Below are 18,656 nucleotides of genomic sequence, written 5' to 3'. Positions count from 1 at the left end.
TTTTTAAAACATCAAAAATCAAATGAATAAAAAAGTCTACTTTAATTGCAATACCAATTGCTCATATTCATCTGGTTAATAATATCATCTGCCGCATGACAAATGTGAGAGAAGAATTCGCCGGGACCGTTAATGCACTGAATGTAAACTGTCACTTTTTCATCATCCATGTCAATACAGCGGATGAGGATGTACGTGGGCTCTCTTCGCGCAATTATCACAAAATCATCTGAGTGGAACCACTGCATGTCAAGCTGGCGCATTAATCTTTGCATTGCTAAAAGAGCATAAACGCGTGACATATTTGCAATAATGCTGAACTTTTGTATGTCTTCAACTTGTTCTTCTGACGATCCAAGAACCCAATCTGCTCTATGTGCCACTGATGTTGCAAAATCGACTGATTGGTTTTGGAATTGAAATGGATCATTATACGATCCAGAATATGAGTTCAATGCATTTAAAGTATAAACATCTTCGTTTTCTGTCTGTGCGTTAAATGAGTTACTCATAGATTGACTCCAATCTATTTGTTCTAATGAGAGTTTTGATGCAAGCATATAACAAAAAACTTTAGCCATAGTGTGCTGGTTAGATGTGAGATCTGCAAAAAGCTCTTCATCATTGGAACAGCCGATTTTTCGAAGCACATCAAGAACCCCGGGATTAACCGTCGACAGGTCTATCGGCGCCAAAAGTGACGGAATCGGTAACGGTGTCGGGATAACGTACTCCGATGGGAGGTTAATTCTGAAAAATGGATGCATCTTCATGCCAGGAATCGTAAGGCGCTTAGATGGGTCAAGGACGAGGATCTTCGAAATAAAGTCTTTGGCTGGTTCCGAGAAATTAGGCATTTGATATACACCTCTTTTAACTTTGGTGAGAAGACCACGAATGGACTTATCATCAAATGGAAGATAACCCTATGTGTTAGAATCCTGAATACAAGCGCCGCAATTTTGCTGGCACTTGGAAAAACATACTGCTAATAATGCATATAAAATTACACCACAACTCCAGACATCAGCCATTCGTCCATCATATGGATGACCTGCAATGACTTCTGGTGCTGCATAATGTGGTGAACCACATGATGTTTCGGCAATGCTATATTTCACAAATCTGGCAAAACCGAAATCAGCAATTTTTATGTTTAGATTTTCATCTAAAAGAATATTTTCTGGTTTTAAGTCTCGGTGGCAAATTCCAAGAGAGTGAAGGTATTCTAATCCATAAATGATTTGTCTGAAAAATTTCATTGCCATTCCTTCATCAAGCGACTTGTGTTCTACTAAAAAGTTGAATAATTCACCTTTAGCTGCGTATTCAACGACAATGTAAAGATGTCGAGGAGATTCCAAAACGTCTAGTAGTTTTAACAAATGTGGGTGATCTGCAAGATTCATCAATGCAATTTCTCTCTGAACTTTTACTTGTAAATTTGGCTTTGATGCGAAAATTTCTTTGTTAATAATCTTAATTGCAACTTTTTGTTTAGTTTCTACATTAACTGCAAGTCTAACTTGCCCACTTGTTCCTTGGCCCAATTTCCCAATGAGTGCATATGGGCCAAGCATCGGCCCTGATCCATTCATTGTGCCGAATCGGTTGTTCGAGACGTAAAATCTTAATCTTCAGAAATCAATTCAAAAAGTTGCACGACCAAAAAAAAAAAAGCGTAAACGGTCGACAATGGAATAAACGGTTATTCCAAATCAACATGGCCGAACAATTGCCTCTTCCAATACTTGCTCCTTTCATTCAAAAATATGATACAAAGACACACACTTTGAGTGTGTCTATACCTAACGAAATTAATGAAAGACTAAAAAATCCAGAATTTACAACAAACCAATTTCCAGATTCAGTTCCAGCTAAAGTAAACCTTCATTTAATCCCAACTAGTAACGTCGAGAGCGGAAAGGAATTAACAATTGATGATTTGATCAAGAAACAATTTGATAATCAAAGTTGGCAAAGTCAAGTTCAAAAAGCAATGGCAGAAAGTGGATTGATTCAAGATAAGACTAAATGGGTTGATGAACCAATTACTACAGTCAACCCATTTTCTTATCACGACGACTTATTCACCGTTCGTGTTGATAATTTGCCAGAAGGTGTTGATAAATACAAGCTAGAAGAATTCTTGAAGGATAATGCATGCAATTACTTCGTTCGTGTTGTAGTTCCTCGAGATGAAGTTGGATTCAAAAGATTTGGATTTGTTAAATTTGATCGCCTCAGATATGCACTCATATTCATGGAGAAGTATCAACACATTAGGTTTGAAAACATGCTTCTTAATATTGGTTTGATTGCATAAATTAAGAAATAAAAAAATTTCTTCTATGACTTTTAGAATTGCTTAAATTTGCTTGCTTAATTGTATTGATTGAATTGGAATTAAACAAAAATAAAGCTATAAATTTATTTTTAAAAATTGAAAATTTGTGAAACAAGTCATACTTTTCGTAAAATATAAACGCGTAATGTTGAATTAATGTAAACATATTTGTCTTCAATAATATTATTAACAAAGCTTTTAATGAATTTGAAGATGATTTTCTACAACCGAAAACGGGGCATCCCAATTCAAAATGAACAAAGTTTTAAGATTTCTTAAGAAATTATCTTTTTTCGATATATTTGAAGCAATATTACTTTTCATCAGTCTCGTGATGGTGGCCCTTATGATATTTCTTCAGAAAGAGAAAAAATATGAAATTGATGATAAGTGTGACGCACCGCAAGCAAATATATTTTTATCATCATCAAGAACGATTGAATTATTTAGTACATTTATAGGGTCTGTTCAAAACAATATTGACATTGTTATATCTTTACCAGATAATTTTACATCTACTCCCGTCCAATGGTTCAATATTCTTAATGAAACAATTCATCGTGGTGTGACAGTTCGTGTTTATACCAACAGTAAATCCTTAACTTTACCGCCTGGTGTTTCTGTTCGTTATTTCACAGATTCCCGTTACGAATTACATGTTAATTTTGCAGTTGCTGATGACCGCAGTTCATATTTTCCATCAGCCTTTTTTAATATTAAATCCGGCAATTCATTATCATATCTTGCAAAATTTTCCAATTGTGACCCAATTGCAAAAGACCTTTCTATGCTATTTGAACTCTTTTGGGAACGTCCAAGTAATGGACCGTCCATTGTTCAAAAATATCGATGGATTCCAAATCATTTATTCCCACAAACACATACCATAGATCAATGGGAATTTCTTCTTAGCCCCACATCCCAATTCCCTGTTGATAGAAACAACAATAGTGCCATTCTATTTAATCATTCCAATTTTATTAGCTCCAAAAAATATCTTTTCGCGCAGCACTTTTTGCCCGAAACTTTTTCAGACCAAACCGAAAGTTTGATGTACTCGCGTTTGCTGAACATTTTCGAGTCTATTCCATTTCAAGATGGATCTATAAGTATAGCAACCACTGAAAATGAGATTAAAACTCATCGTGAATTGTTTAGGAGTTTTTTATCAGCCGAAGGTGAAAATGATAAAATATATATTTGCAATGCAAATTTCGATATAACAATTATAAAATCAGATAAATTAGCTATAATGTTTCCTGCGCCTTTGAGGGATGTGTTGGATGAGAAAAAAATCATTCTCGGATGTAAGTACCATGACACTGATGCACAGGTCGGATCGGTCGTTGACGATTTCGAAACTATTCTGAAAAAATCTGGTCAATGCCAAGTAGTACAAAATATCCCGAATTAAATAATATGTAAACCAATAGTGTGACATTAAATTTATTTTTATCAATTTATGAAATTACACGTCTTTCAGTAAAATAAATTTGTTTATATTCTTTTAGAAGAAACTCGTTAAAATAATATTTATTATCATTATATGCTTCATCAGTGATACCATTCACTGTGTTGAACATGTGGTGTTACAATGAAAAGCAATATCAAAAAAATTTAAGTGTTTTTCTGTTTATCTGATTTTTATGCATAAATTGTGCCTCAAAATTGAAATCAATATTTAATCACAAATTCGTTGTTGTTGAATTATCTTCTATGTCCAAATATAGTTGCTTCGGAAACAACTGCAGTTAATCCATGGAAAGCAGCAAAAACAACAGGTGGGACTGACTCTCCACAATGACATTTAACGTTTTATAGTAAAATCGCAAGTTGAGTTTAATATATCGTATTAACATGTTGAGGAAACTACTATCATCAGATTTTATTTTGAAAGATATTGTTCAAATCCAGAACATTCACTTGGTTGTACACGCTATGGTAGAAAGTAATTAAACATGTTTAATTATTCTGGATATTTGGGATTCCAATGGATTGGGAAGATATGGTACATTTATAGTTTCTAGTTTTTGTAATGACGGTGTGTTTGTTATTGTTTATTCCATTGATTCCCCTAATGAATTTAAAAGAACCAGATATATTTCTAATGAAATAATAGAAGCAGTGAAAAACGCAAACAATTTTCTGTGCACCAATTAGTGTGATAAGTTATCACTGATAACTGCCATAACACCTTGCATCGGATTCAACAAACTATTTGAAAATATTAGCTAAAAATACTATGAACTTTTAAAGGAAAAAGAAGCTGTTACCTATCGAAGAAAAATGAAAAAAAAAAGAATGTAAATTCACCAATAAAAGAATTGCGAAAATTTATAAGATGTCATAATTTGTTATGCACTTACAAGCAGCACATGATCTACAAAGAAGGAATAATTGAGTTTAAGAAAGTAAAGACAATTTTAACTAAAAATTTTTCAAATAATAACGATCAAAATTAATTCAAACTTGAGTTCGCCACAAAATCATTTCTTCTCCTCAATAGCTGCTGCAAGCTCATTCATCTTCACGTAGCTGTTCCCTTGGCGTATTGCTGCCCTTTCTGTGAGAATCCAAAATCCATCACAAAATTTCATATCTTTTAAAGGCGTTGCAAACACTAATACGCCAACCTCGGCTCCACAGTTGGAGCACAAAGCTTTTTTATAACAGATCTCATCATCTGGTGACCAATATGAATCATCAAATGAAATCGTCGAAGCTTTCACAGCTTCCTTAGGGACAAACGCACATTCATTTGAGCTCTCTTCAATGTTCATAAGGCCCATAAATCCTTTTCGATCGATTTTCATGAATGATACTTGTTCGAATTTGTACAAGTTCAACAAATCGGCATCACAGCCGAGACAAACAATCGACAGAGGGAACCTGAAGTTGAGCGCTGTGTGCAAAACTTGTGGAAAGACCGTTTTCATGTGGTTATAGAAGATGGAAAGATTGTTGACAATTGCGTCAATGTTCTGCGCCTTGTTATAGCTCTTTTGGACCCAGTTCGGGAAGCAGTTTAATTGTTTCTGGAAACGTTCGTCCATTAGGATGATTGCTCCGTAATCATTTTTATGTCGAATACATCTTCCAATTGCCTGGAACAAGGACCTAAAAGCTTGTGCATCATACCATTCATTTCCGTTCATCAATTGCCTTACGTTATTTGTGAAAGCGCTTGAATGTTTATCATTATAATTCATCTTGAGTTGAATATTAATATCGTTATAATTTGGATATGGTATTCCGAACATTAAGACAGCTCTTGCTTGCGAATCAGCAAAATCGATACCTTCACTCATTTTTCCTCTACATACCCCAATCATCAAACCGCCCAAACCGTATTCGATAGACTCTTTATATTTTTCAATTAACATGTCGCTATCGTTACTTTGATCTTCCACAAAAATCGGTTTTATATCGTTAATTTTTTGATACACTTTTGTGCTTTTCCATTTTTCTATGAGCTCATTCAAAAAGTGATGAGATGGAACAAAGAACAAAACTCCGTCTGGAATCACTCTCATTAACTTTATTGTTATTGTTCCTAATGCTTTTGCCATTTTATCAAAGTTACTTTTCAATGACTTGTAAGATGATGTTAATTGAACACCTTCATATGAAGGAATTGTAAATGCGGCAACTTGTGACTGGTCAATGATGTGTTGAGCAGAGAGTTTGATTTCGAAATCTACGCCGAGTTCTGACGAGAATGAGTTTAATGGGCTTAAAGTTCCTGACGCAAGAATTACTGAATGCGCCATATTTGCAATTGGAGAAAAGACAATGGAAGGATCCATACATAAGATCATCATAAGTTCGTTCTTCTCATCCTTCCCATATTTGTATAAGATATGGAACTTTCTCATTTGTGATGAATTGTTTTTGAACATCTCGTTCAGGACATAATATAATTTTTGTAATGGAAGAACAAATTTATCAGGCATGCGACTTCCGGTTTCTTTGTCTGGCGTCAAAAGAACTTTTAAGCTCTCGCTAATAGTTACCCAAGTCTTTGAACTTAGATGCCATGAGCCTAAAGTCGTGTTGACATCCTTTTCGGGTATGAATTCGTTGTCGTTCTCCCGAAACTGTTTACGTGTTGTAAACCATTCAATTAAATGGTACAGAAAATCGTTAACGTTCTGCAGATGCGGTTGCATGTTAAATAGCCAAGTTCCCTCTTCAGCGTTGGTTGTGGTTGCCAGGGCTGCTTCTTGTCTTGCTTCCTTGAATTGATGAAGCGATAGCTTTACATTCATGGAATCACGACACGAATTTTCAATATTATGCGCTTCATCAATGATAAGAATCGAACCAAAAATATCAAGATGAAGACGAGCCATGATTGAAGGGTCAAGAATGTAATTGTAGGGGCATAATATAAGATCTGATTGCTTAATTATTTCGCGAGTGATGAGATATGGACAACGATTATTATCAACACAATAATTTACTAAATCTTCAATGTCATAAACTTGGTGTAAAAATTCGTCGGGTATAACATTGTTGTTTTTTGAGAAAGGACAATTGTGACGTTCAGCGATGCAATTTGAATCAATGTTTTTTGAATTACGGACTTGATCAAAAATACATGTGCGCTTACGAGATGCAAGAATTCCTATTTGTGGTCTGTAAGGAAGCTTCTTGATTTCTTTAACTACTTGTTTGAGTTGGCTATGAGTTCGACTTAAATAGTATATTTTAACACTTTCTGAAGTTGTGGCTATTATGTGATTTTGGTAAGCTAGAGCTGATGCAAGCAAAGATAGTGATTTACCTGTACCAGTTGGAGATTCAAGCAAAGCATTTTGTTGGTGAGTGAATGCTGTCATTGATTTAGCCATTATTGATCTTTGTGCTGGGTATGGAGTTTTATATGGAAAGGAAACATTTATCCCACAAAACGTAAAGTTTTCGCATTCGCCCATGTGACTTGAAACTTTTTGTATTGTTACCGATTAAAACACATACAAATAAAACGTTACGTTTAAACTATGATCTAACATTTGATTTTTACATTCCAAAATTGGTTGGCATTTTTTTTTTTAAATAACGAGGATTATATGATGTTGATAAACATGTGATAAAAAATATTATACTATTTTAGTGAAATCTATGATTAATATTATATTCCATGTGATGTAGCTTGTCATTTTACCTTAAAGAAAAGTGACATTGGGATGCCCCATAACGATAGCAATAGAAACCGTTCATATTTTACAAGTAATAATTCTTAATAAGCTCTTGCTTTTCAGATTTTTTTTTTTTTTTGTTAAAGACAATAAAACAATATTTTTCCCTTACTATTGAGCATAAAAATTAGGCATGACATTAACTATATGTTGTTGATATATATTCTGCATAACTTGAGCAAACTTTTTTCTCTAACAAACATAGTCAATATCCCCAAAATGAGTGGCTCCGAACAAATCTTAAAAATCCTTGAAGAAATGGATATATATAAACTATTAGATATAATGAAAGAAGCACAACAATGGGTTCAATCAAACCCACAACAAGCGCATGATGAGTTAATTGATAATCCTCAACTCAGATATGCCTTATTCCACATACCAAGGATTTTAGAAGATCGCTACAAAGACATACGATCAGGAAAGCTCGAGCTTCCTCAGAATAACAGACAACAAAAGCATCCAAATACAGGTTCATATCGAAATCAAGCCATGCAAGGTCAATTTTATGATTACCAAAATGCAGATCAGACACAAACACAAATGTATTCTCAATATCCTATGTACAATGATTTTCAACAAAACTATCCTCCAAACAATTATCCGCCTAATTATCCACCACAAGGATATCCACCTTATAATGAATATCAACCAAATTACGGAAGTCAGCCCGATTATCAGGGCTATCAACAGCAACAACAAATGCCATATAATGCATATCGACCAATGTATCAACAACAAGAATATGCAGGTTATCCACCACAACCACCTCCAAATTATATGGGCTATGGACGAAACGAACAAAATTAATAAATTTTTTTAATATATCCATATTTATTTTTTTTAAATAGAATTTTTATTAATTTTTTTCTTATATTTATTATCTTGTCATGAAGAGAAAATAATAATCAACAAAGGGAATGAAAATGATTTTGAATTTTTTGATTCGTAAAAATCGTTAAACATGGCGGAACTTATATAAATATATGAGGAATATCTCTTTGTAATTGTATATTGAATAAATGTTTAGATTTTCATTTGAATACACGAACAGTTCTATTCTTTTTCTTCAATTTTATCTATAGATCTCCATTAAACACATTTTATCCAATTCATTTGAACAATTTCTTCATTAATTAGAGGAGACAATAAATCTAAAATTTATAATTTGTATTAATAATAAATCAAATAATATAATATATCTTTATGTGGCCTTTTCCTTCATATAAAACAAAATTTAATTAAAAATCATTGGTTCCAATTTCGATATTACATATCTTCTCTATGTATTCTTACCTTTTTCGCGTTATATCCAAAATTACAATGTTAAGACGTTTTCATTAAATTAGATATCTTTTGTTTCTTAAGGAAAACAACAACATAAACAAATAATCTTTAAAAATAAAGCATAAGAAACTTTATCGATAAATATTTAACAATTTCCTTTTTTTTCCCGACGTTTATTATATTCACTTTATAATTTGTAAAACACCTTTTTCAAAAATATCATCAGCTCATAATTTAATATTATTTATTAACATTTTCGTATTGCTCATTCGGCCAGTTGCGTTATTACGATTCTTCCTAAGTATATTTTGCCTGCAATTTCCGTTTGACACATTTTTGCACTTCGCGAGGAATCAAAATGAATACAAAACGGAATATATCTTACGTTGCTATTCTTTTCTAGTTTTACACCTGTTGAAACAACTTTTCCGAATTTTTGTGCAAATTCAATTAATTCATTAGAAACCATTTGAAACACCGAATCATCTTTATAAACATTCTTATGTATTATATTATATAATATAAGAGTCTTAAGGCCACCACTAGGGATCATTTCGGAATCAATAAATTTCGTGAGAATTTTGTCTTGATTTAAAACATCCGAAAGTTGAAGCGTATCGTTCTTTATCGTCATAACCGCATTTGAGGGTAAAATTACCGCTTTTGATGGTGGAGACGGACCAGGAAAATTAAGAAGAGAACAATCAAGGTCATCTTTCATGGCAAACACAAAGTCTTTGGCATCTTCGATGGTATTAAAAACTAAAAATTGAAGTGGTGAGTTAGGTTGACGATTAATCTCAAATTGAAATTGAGCTTTGTATTGTGTTAGGTCTTTGTCACTATTAACAACTACATTAGTAAGGTTTGTACGAAGAGTTCTTCCAAAATTAATGAATTGAGTTTCATTTCCTGAATAATAAAAACTGGTAATAATAGGAATACATCCATCAAATTCAATAATATCATAGTTTTCTCGAAACATTCGCATGATTTCTTCGTTGGCAAATTTGATTTTAACATTTTTTTTATCTGGATATTGGATTTTAACAGAAACAATCCCATTTCCAGGATATTCAGGAATGCAATCCCGCATTTGTTTTTCAAGGATTGCTGCAAGCTGTTCGTTCGTGAATATATCTTTATAGATAATGACATTAACAGTATTTTGGCGCGTGTCAACCAGTGAATGATCAGAGCAAGAAGAAGGACCAGTTATCATATCTCTCCAAAATGATTCGATTGCTGTTGAAATTTTTTCTGTTTCTGGACTAGGTTCAATATAATAACCTGGAGGGAGTCCAATCGTAAAACTTAATGCTTTATACTCTTCTTCTGTTGTATCCCATCCACCAAGTAGCCTTGGTGTTGTTCTATTTCTTCGAGAAAATCTGAGATTTGATGTTGGATTTATCTGTTCTTGGTTCATCAATTTACAGGGCAGCCCGAATACGTTTAATTTTCGTGCTAATGTTATTGCTTGAAATCCCTAAAAATATCATGTTAACCTTTTGATTTTATAAAAATTTAGATTAGTTGAAAAGTTTATTCATGAAATTCAACACCTTTTTTAAGAAGTAGATTAATGTGCTTATTTCGAAATTCCATTTGAAGTAATGCTTGAAATATCAAATTATTAAAATAAATAAATATTTTTGGATTAGCATTATCTCCTTGAAAAATTAATTTTGAATCTTTTTTTGTTTAATAAGCATTTTAATTATTTTTGTATGACCTCGTTTAGATGCAATTGTAAGATGTGTTTCAAATAATTTGAATATTTTCCAAAGACGATTTTGGAAGTTTTTAATTATTAAAATAGGTATTAAATAAAACAAATAAATATCTTTAAAATTAATATTAATTCCTTTTTGCTCAATAAGTAATATTAAACCATTTCTGTTTTATAATTTTCAGCTGCAATCATAAGTGCTGTTTTTAATGATTTAAGTAATTTCCAAATATTATTTTGAAAAATCAAATTATTAAAATAAATAATAAATAAAACAAAAAAATATTTTTAAAATTAATATCAATTCCTTTATGTTTAAGGAGTAATTTAAATATTTCTATATTCCCTCTTTTAGATGCATAAATAAGTGCTGTATTAAATAATTTAAATAAATTCCGAATATTATTTTGAAACATCAAATTATTAAAATAAATATTAAATAAAAAAAAATGAATATTTTTAGCATTAATATCAATTCTTTTTTGATCATTAAGTAATTTAACTATTTCTGTGTGATATGCAGAAATTTTTGAATGTATTCCATTAAAACACGCATTCAAACAATCAAATAAAAATTATTATACATTTACAAAAAGCAATTCATATAAAACTCAAATTTATTTGATTGCTTTTTAGCATAAAAATGTTTCTGAAATTTAATTTTTATCTTAAAATATATTATTAAAATATATTAATGGATTTCGAATTTTCAAGAATGCATCATTTCAAATTATAACCTCTTGCCAACATGTTTTTAATATGTGATTGTTTGATAATTTAAAAAAAAAAAATATATCGTTAAGTATCTTTATTAATTTAAAATGTGAGAGTAAAAAGGCACCTTTATTTGTTTTGCTTAGATTTTCTTTCTCTTGTTCTGGTTCCTAAATAATAAAAAACACTGAAAAGCAAAATCATTAAACCTGCTCCAAAGAAAAGAGGTCCATTATTAGAAACATGATTATGCAAAATAATACAAATAGCAAAAATGAGTGATGACGCAAAAACCAGTGCTAATGCACCTTTCGAACTTGTAAGAAAGCCAATAATTTTCTTGCGTCTATCATCAAATGCATTTCTTTGTGTGCACGAAGGTGTTCTAGAGTCTCTGCTTGAAGGAGTTTGGCTTGCGCTGTTCATAAAAAATTAAACGGATGACCATCCAGCTTCCAATAAGCCGTTTCAACCTCCTTTCATGAGCGAAGGGCACCCCAACGAAACCAACATCATCACTCATAAGACAAATCTAATTGCTTAATAATAATATCTTGAATTTAGCAAGCAATCAACTCTACTCAATAAATTTTATAAATTCTCTTTAAAATAATTTTTTTTTTGTGTTCCACTTAATCTATTAATAATTTAAAACTTATTATTAAAAAATTTAAAACAAAATTTAGAGTTTATTCAGTACATCGAATAAGATAAAAAGTAAAAATTAAAAAAATAAATTTTTAATGAAATAAATTACAAAACATAAAAACAGCACTAACAACACCTAATAGCGCTGCTGACTTTGGCGTCAAGAAAACAAAGAAATTGTCAACTATTTCTAACATATAAGAAAGCTTCGTAATTGTTTGAGGTTTGTGATTTTCAAAACAATTCTTCCAACTCTCACATTTTTCAATGAGCGCTGGGGCTGTAGTTGTGTTACAATAATTGTTAATATAGTTGTTCTTACATTTTCGAATCTTTTGGTTATTATAGAATGTCAATCGTTTACTCTCTTTATCAATATCTTTTGGAATTACACTTACTAATCTTAACATACATGTGATAAAGATAATGGAAAAGAAAGAAGATATTAAATAATTGACCCATTCATTTGGAACTTTTAACATTCGATACATTTGTGGGTTGTATACTTTAACAACTTTTTTATAATTACGAATGCTAGTACAGAGTTGCATCATGTACTGGTGATTGTCATTTATTTGCCTCACTTCGATGGTTTGTGGAGGCATCAATTGTGGTCGTATCCAAAAACCGCGGAAAAACCGAAATAAACACACAAAAATACTAATTGAATAAATGGCGTTTATTTTTGGTCGAGCGAATGCAATGCGATGAAGATTTCAGCTTGCAATTATTAAAAAAAATTCAATCTTTGATTAATTTTTTTCTTGCATTCAAATTGAAAATTTATTTTTAAACATTACTGATTGATCACATTAATTTTCAAAAATTATTGTAATGATGCAATGCTAAAACTTTAAGTCAATTCTCTTTACTCTTCACCCACCAGAATTTGTACTTCATCAAATGGACAATAATAAAATATTGAAAATTAAAGTTGGAAGAAACATCAAAGATTAGTAATGTTTAAAGCTAAAGTTGCTCAAAACTTCTGTTTCTCATTGTTTTAAGCTTTAAAATTTTGGCAAAAATTTTCCAAAATTTTCGATATTTTTGACTTCATCACCGTCATAAAAAGCCGAAACATGCCATCCGATCGGTTCGGTTAGACGACTTTTTGAGGAGGACACAATAATTTTGAGTAGTTTATTTATAGACAACAATAATTTCTGTCCAAAGCAACGTTCATTTTCGATTCAAAAATCGGTTTTTCAATGTGGGCATTGTGAAGATAAATAGCCGAACAAATTTGGTGAAATTTTCACATTTTTTATTTTCATAAATGCCTGACCTAATAATCCCTCATCAAACTCAATCTTACATTGAAATGCTCTCACCAGAAGACCAAGCAGAATTCGAAGAACTTCAGAAACATGTTGGTTCTCCTGAAAATAGATATAATAGGAATAAGAGATTAGCAACTTTGAATGAATCTTTTGATCTGATCCGCCAGTTCTGTGCCAGAGGAGATGAAGATGATTGGAAGCGTTATCTTGTATGTGGAATTTGTTGGTTCCCAAATGGAATCGCTATTAACACTCGTCAGTTAAGAGTTTTGATAGCTAAGAGCAAGTCAACAATTAATGGTGCGATTGCTAAAATGGGATATACAACAGTTCCAACAAAAGGTGATGATGCTACACAATTATTGAACATTATCCCTTATTTAAAGGGTCATTTCTCCGAGCTGAGACAGTGGACAATCCGAAGAAGTGCTACTTTTATGACGCCAACACCTGAAGTTCAAGTTCCAACACCTGCCCCAGTTATGAATGAAAATCCAAAGAATCAAATATCAGACATATTCCAATTTGATTTCACTCCATACGATTTCGATGAATTCGCTGATCCTGCAATCGAAGCACAAAAAGACAATACCATATCTTATGATGATTTCCTCAATGATGATTTCTTAATTCCATCTAGTATTTTTAATGACACAAAGCTGTCGTATGATGATGGCAAAAGTCAACAAATACAATTTTATGACGAATCGTCCACAATTGGATTTTAAACATATTTGTGAATATTTATATAATTTTTATAAGTAAAAGAATAAAAGTATAGAGACTTAAATTTGCCATGTTTTAGGAAGCATGAGAACTAAAATTGCCAAAATTCGCAAGAAGAAATTTTGCAACTTAAACTGTCGAAATTTCAGTGAAAAAGTGATTTTTTTTGTTTTGGTATACCAAAAAAGTGAAGAATAGGAAATGCTGAAGTTATAGCATTATTTGTATTTGATAAAATATCAACCTGAAAAATGAGTGTCTAAAGATAAAAATCCTTATGTAAATTTTTTTAAAAATGATAATTTTAGTGTGAATTCTTTTATCTCTGCGATATCACCCATAGATTTTTTCTTGCTTCACAGTATTCAATTACACATTTTTATAGTTAAATCGCGTATTGAAGAAAATACATAAAATTAATTTTTTAATTTGAACACATCAAAGCATCGAAACAGCTATTTCTGTGAATTTTTTTCAAAAATTATTAAGTAATAATTAGTAATTGGTAGTATTTGCGACCAACTGCTGGTGTGGAAAATTGACACAGTTTTAAGATTGAATTTAAATGGTTTATACCCCACAAAGCTCAACTTTTGATTACACAATTGAACATGAAAATTGAATGAAAAACGAAATTTCGAAAGAAAATTGTGTGATTGGGATGAGATAATTTCTTGGGTCTGTTCTTGTAACAGAATTTGCTTTTACATATTAACAACAGTACACAATACATGATTGAATATATGGTGTAATGATAGATGGTAACAAATACATTCTTATTGAATACAATATTAATAAATAATCTATTTGTTCATTCAAAATAACTTTTATGAAAATTCCTAAATGCATACGGCACCTTGCACCAACAAAACATAATTGATGGAAGTAAATAAAAATATATTACATCATTGATGCTTTTAACTTCTTAGAATTTTTTGCTGTAAACATCCCATTGTGGAACCAGGCAAAAGCTCTTTTGCTAGATTGTGCTAACACCTAAATCATTTCTTTTTTCGTTTTTGGTTCCTTTCTTTTGTCAGGCAAAACCGTTCTTTGTGATAAAGATTTTGCAAATCTCTCAAAAACTGGGAAATATCGAATATTTCAAAAAAGAATTTTTCATCATATTCTTTGTTTTTCATCATAATTCATCCTTCTTTAAATCCACTTCATAATGTCTTTTATCAACACAAAAAATATTTGAAAAATTCATGGCTTGTGACATAGAAACAATGTTTTGTCGTTTCCTAAAAACTGGTCAAGTGCTTTCAATATTGAAAATTTTTTAATTCACATCTAAATGTCCACATTGATTACAATACATTTACATGACTTAGACTCAAACTGCATTGATCTAACAGTAAGTGCACTTGATCCAGTAAAAATTTTAGAAGAATATTTGACTGAAATTGATGCTTCTCATAATAGATACTTTGTCTATAATGGGACTTTATTGATGGGTTCATTCACGTTTTCTTTCTTCAAAATTGGTGACGGAAGTCATATAAGAACAGTGATAATGAAAAAACACATAAAAGCACCTTCAGCACAATCATACTTTGATCACAACTTTAAAATGAAGCACAGAAATTTAAAGCAATCACGGCCCATTACCCCAACATATAGGGTACAAGAAAACATGGTTAATGAGCTCATGGACAATATTCCAAGAAGATCTACAATTATTGAAGCTGCTCGTTTACTTGACTTAAGCAACCTTCGAAATGAAATATCAGGAAAGGTAACAGACATTTTTGAAACAACAGACAAAAACCTTGATCACAGACAAAATATAATGAATGCAACAATATTTAAGCAGTCACGTGTCAAAACAACTGAAAACCACAGTGCACCTTCGTCAGAAGTTCTCCCTATGATTTGGTGATCGACCTTTATGTTTTATTGTTTGTTCTAAATATTATTTTTAAAATTTCGTTTTTGTTCCTTATTTGAATGGACAACTATAGTCCTTATGGTGATTATTTGTGGTGAATATATCAAATCTCAAATAATAGGTCTTTACATTGTTGAATCAATTGAAATTTCAAAAAAACTTCTTAATGAACTATACAAGTATGTGCTAAAATAGTCTAATTTTGTTTGGTCTAAGTGAATCTTTATCCGAAAATCATTAAAAAAAATAATTTAATTATGATGTGAAACATTTATTTAAACAAAATCACAAGAAATGTTGGAAATGCTTAAAAATTTTCTAACAGTTTTATGCTTAATTAGCTTAAATTCAAAAAAAATTCTTAAAGAACAAAAAATTTATGGTTTATATTTAACACTCACTTTAATCTATCTTCTTGAAGCCGCTTGTTCGTCTATGTTTTACGACAAAGAACAAAACATACGACAAAACCTCGATAATCATAATCACTATTAGCACCTTCGAGACAGTAGACTGATTTTCCCTTGCCTTTGGAATATCCAAATCTCTTATATCTATTCCATTGTCATCTATCAGCATCAATTCCGCCAAGTCCTTAAAATCAGATTTAATTTTTTCCATTTCTTGTTTTGTTTCCAAGTTCATTTCCAGAAGGTTTGATCTAAGGCCGCTCCATAATTCTTGAGTTTCGGATCTAATCTCGGAAAATTGCTCAAACCCGAAACTGATCGTTTTAGCGGCTTCCAAAATTGAGTCCTTTATAACGGTCTCCACGAACTTTTTCAGAGACTCCAACGATACAGACGAATCAAGCCTTGATATGGTTTCGTTGATGATTCGAAAGGCATCTATCAAGTTATATTGGCCGTCAAATAGTTTGTTGTTTTTTTCAGTTGCTTCTGTTATGTATTTTCGAACTGTAGGCATGTTTAATCTTCTTTCATACTTTTTCTTTTTACGCTCTTGGAAATCATAGTCAATGATTTTACGGTTCTTGTTGGAAAGTGATGGGTCATATTCTTTCTCTATGACAGAACTTAAGGCTAATGTCATAAATGAATGAAGATCATTATCATCAGAAAATTCATCGGAAACAGCCATTACGGAAAAGTAACCAAATGGTGGTAACCCAGGAACGTCTTCAGATATAAGCATACGGAATTTGTAATCTTGAAATTGTTCTAGTGTTATTTTTTCACCTCTTTTAGTGAGCCTGAAACGTGTTGGGACATTTTTATTTCTTAACTCGGTTCTGGTTTGTGGAGCTATTGTTGTGTTTAAATTTGAAATAAGGTAAATTGGAGTCAAATTATCAACATCTGTTTGTGAAGTCTTAAAATCAAGTATAATGCCATGTGATGTTTCAGAATAAATCGGGCATACCTCCTCTGTGTAAAAAATGAAGAAATCTTCGCCACCAGTTAATCCACCATTTTTTGCAGAGATTTCGAATTCAACTAACCAATCTCTGAATGTTGTTGGAACCCTGTTGCAAATTGCGCCATAATCAGCAGGGGATTTTGCATTATTTATGTTAGAAGTCAATCTGATAAATTTTTTCATATTTACAGCAACACCCTGCATAGACCACTGGCCCATTTCATGAACATCTGTTTTTGTCATTGGTGGCGCTAGTGAATAATTGACTTCAAAAGAATAAGCCAATGGCAGCAAAAAGCAAAGCATAACGAAAGTTTTAATGCAATAAACTATTGAACTTTTTCTGAAACCGAAAAATGACTGCATAAAATTTTGTACAAACTTCATGAGTAAAAAGACTGATACTGAATAATTTTATGAAAATTGTGCTTTAACAAAAAGGTTTTCTTTATTTTATTATAGTAGTAATTTAGGTACCTTTTCATCTAAGCATGATATAGATCTATATGGAGATAATCACAATACATCAAAAGAAAACACATAGAAAAATCATTATGCCAACAAAAAAGAGGTACGGTGCTTTCGTTGAATGATATTTTGACCTTATAGTTAACAAATAAAATATAATATTATATTCAAGATTTCTTTTCTAAAAATTCTATTTTTGGAAAGCATCCTGACAATTTCGAGATATTTCCATTTTAACATTATGAATTCATTCATAAATTTAAAATATATTTTGTTGTAATAAAATTTACGTAATAAACATAACGATGAACAATTTCCTTCAATGTAATAGAGCGTTTTTTTAATATCTTAAAATTGATAAATTATTATTCATCAATTCAGAAAATATTCATATAATTTTCAAAAACATAATATTCGTGTAAGAAATCCCATTTATTTACAAAAAATAGATATTTAGTTTGAAGATTTTTTGATAATTAAGAATAATGTTGCTAATTCGGGATATTTTTTTTGCCCTGGGCAAAAAAAATATCCCAAAATCATTTGAGATTTCTGTAAACAAAAAATGTGGTGTGTCAAAAAACGTTAATGGTACCTGACGAATATTTCCTCAATAAAAAGTTTAAATATTATATGAGTATATAACACTAGATATGTAATATTTAAAAACATTGTTTTATTATGTTTGAATATATTATATATTAAGATATTTTGAATTTTTTTTGATTTTTAATTAAATAGTTTATGTAATTTTTGAGTGTAAAATGATCGACTTTTTTCAAATACATCTGTTAATATCTATCTTATAAGAATATGTTTCAATTTCTTCAATTTTGATTACTATAATTTCGAGTAATGAAATTTTGAAATTATGGGTTGACCTTTAAATTTTTAGATTGCCAAATCCAAAATTTATAATAATATAATGATGAAATTTGCAATTTTTTTAGTGCCATTATTGAATTAAACATACTAA

At 31.0% G+C, this 18,656-nt stretch overlaps 8 protein-coding genes across 8 annotated transcripts; 4 read left to right on the top strand and 4 right to left on the bottom strand.

Annotated features, from left to right (window-relative positions):
• Nucleotides 1-41: 41 nt before the first annotated feature.
• GO595_007346 (CAMK family protein kinase) lies at nucleotides 42-1,598 on the bottom strand (the record flags this gene model as incomplete). The annotated part of the gene is made up of 2 exons (XM_067920800.1): nucleotides 42-926; nucleotides 987-1,598. The coding sequence occupies 2 exons, from the start codon at nucleotides 1,596-1,598 to the stop codon at nucleotides 42-44; spliced, it is 1,497 nt and encodes a 498-aa protein (XP_067772865.1).
• Nucleotides 1,599-1,723: 125 nt separating this feature from the next.
• GO595_007345 (uncharacterized protein) lies at nucleotides 1,724-2,326 on the top strand (the record flags this gene model as incomplete). Its single annotated transcript, XM_067920799.1, has 1 exon — nucleotides 1,724-2,326. One exon carries the CDS (start codon nucleotides 1,724-1,726, stop codon nucleotides 2,324-2,326), a length of 603 nt encoding a protein of 200 aa, XP_067772864.1.
• Nucleotides 2,327-4,833: 2,507 nt separating this feature from the next.
• Nucleotides 4,834-7,200, bottom strand: GO595_007344 (Fanconi anemia group J protein-like; the record flags this gene model as incomplete). The annotated part of the gene is made up of 1 exon (XM_067920798.1): nucleotides 4,834-7,200. The coding sequence occupies one exon, from the start codon at nucleotides 7,198-7,200 to the stop codon at nucleotides 4,834-4,836; it is 2,367 nt and encodes a 788-aa protein (XP_067772863.1).
• A 567-nt stretch (nucleotides 7,201-7,767) lies between these two features.
• GO595_007343 (uncharacterized protein) lies at nucleotides 7,768-8,358 on the top strand (the record flags this gene model as incomplete). Its single annotated transcript, XM_067920797.1, has 1 exon — nucleotides 7,768-8,358. The coding sequence occupies one exon, from the start codon at nucleotides 7,768-7,770 to the stop codon at nucleotides 8,356-8,358; it is 591 nt and encodes a 196-aa protein (XP_067772862.1).
• Nucleotides 8,359-9,100: 742 nt separating this feature from the next.
• GO595_007342 (uncharacterized protein) lies at nucleotides 9,101-10,264 on the bottom strand (the record flags this gene model as incomplete). The annotated part of the gene is made up of 1 exon (XM_067920796.1): nucleotides 9,101-10,264. The coding sequence occupies one exon, from the start codon at nucleotides 10,262-10,264 to the stop codon at nucleotides 9,101-9,103; it is 1,164 nt and encodes a 387-aa protein (XP_067772861.1).
• A 2,989-nt stretch (nucleotides 10,265-13,253) lies between these two features.
• On the top strand, nucleotides 13,254-13,940 carry GO595_007341 (potassium/sodium hyperpolarization-activated cyclic nucleotide-gated channel 1; the record flags this gene model as incomplete). The annotated part of the gene is made up of 1 exon (XM_067920795.1): nucleotides 13,254-13,940. The coding sequence occupies one exon, from the start codon at nucleotides 13,254-13,256 to the stop codon at nucleotides 13,938-13,940; it is 687 nt and encodes a 228-aa protein (XP_067772860.1).
• A 1,298-nt stretch (nucleotides 13,941-15,238) lies between these two features.
• Nucleotides 15,239-15,823, top strand: GO595_007340 (uncharacterized protein; the record flags this gene model as incomplete). Its single annotated transcript, XM_067920793.1, has 1 exon — nucleotides 15,239-15,823. The coding sequence occupies one exon, from the start codon at nucleotides 15,239-15,241 to the stop codon at nucleotides 15,821-15,823; it is 585 nt and encodes a 194-aa protein (XP_067772859.1).
• Nucleotides 15,824-16,234: 411 nt separating this feature from the next.
• GO595_007339 (Legume-like lectin family protein) lies at nucleotides 16,235-17,518 on the bottom strand (the record flags this gene model as incomplete). The annotated part of the gene is made up of 1 exon (XM_067920792.1): nucleotides 16,235-17,518. One exon carries the CDS (start codon nucleotides 17,516-17,518, stop codon nucleotides 16,235-16,237), a length of 1,284 nt encoding a protein of 427 aa, XP_067772858.1.
• Between the last annotated feature and the right edge of the window lie 1,138 nt (nucleotides 17,519-18,656).

The sequence above is a fragment of the Histomonas meleagridis genome, assembly GCF_020186115.1.
Source record: "Histomonas meleagridis strain 2922-C6/04-10x chromosome Unknown contig_51, whole genome shotgun sequence".
Taxonomy (NCBI): Eukaryota; Parabasalia; order Tritrichomonadida; family Dientamoebidae; genus Histomonas; species Histomonas meleagridis.
The sequence above is the reverse complement of the archived record's forward strand: the minus strand, read 5'-3'. Positions and strand labels throughout refer to the sequence as shown.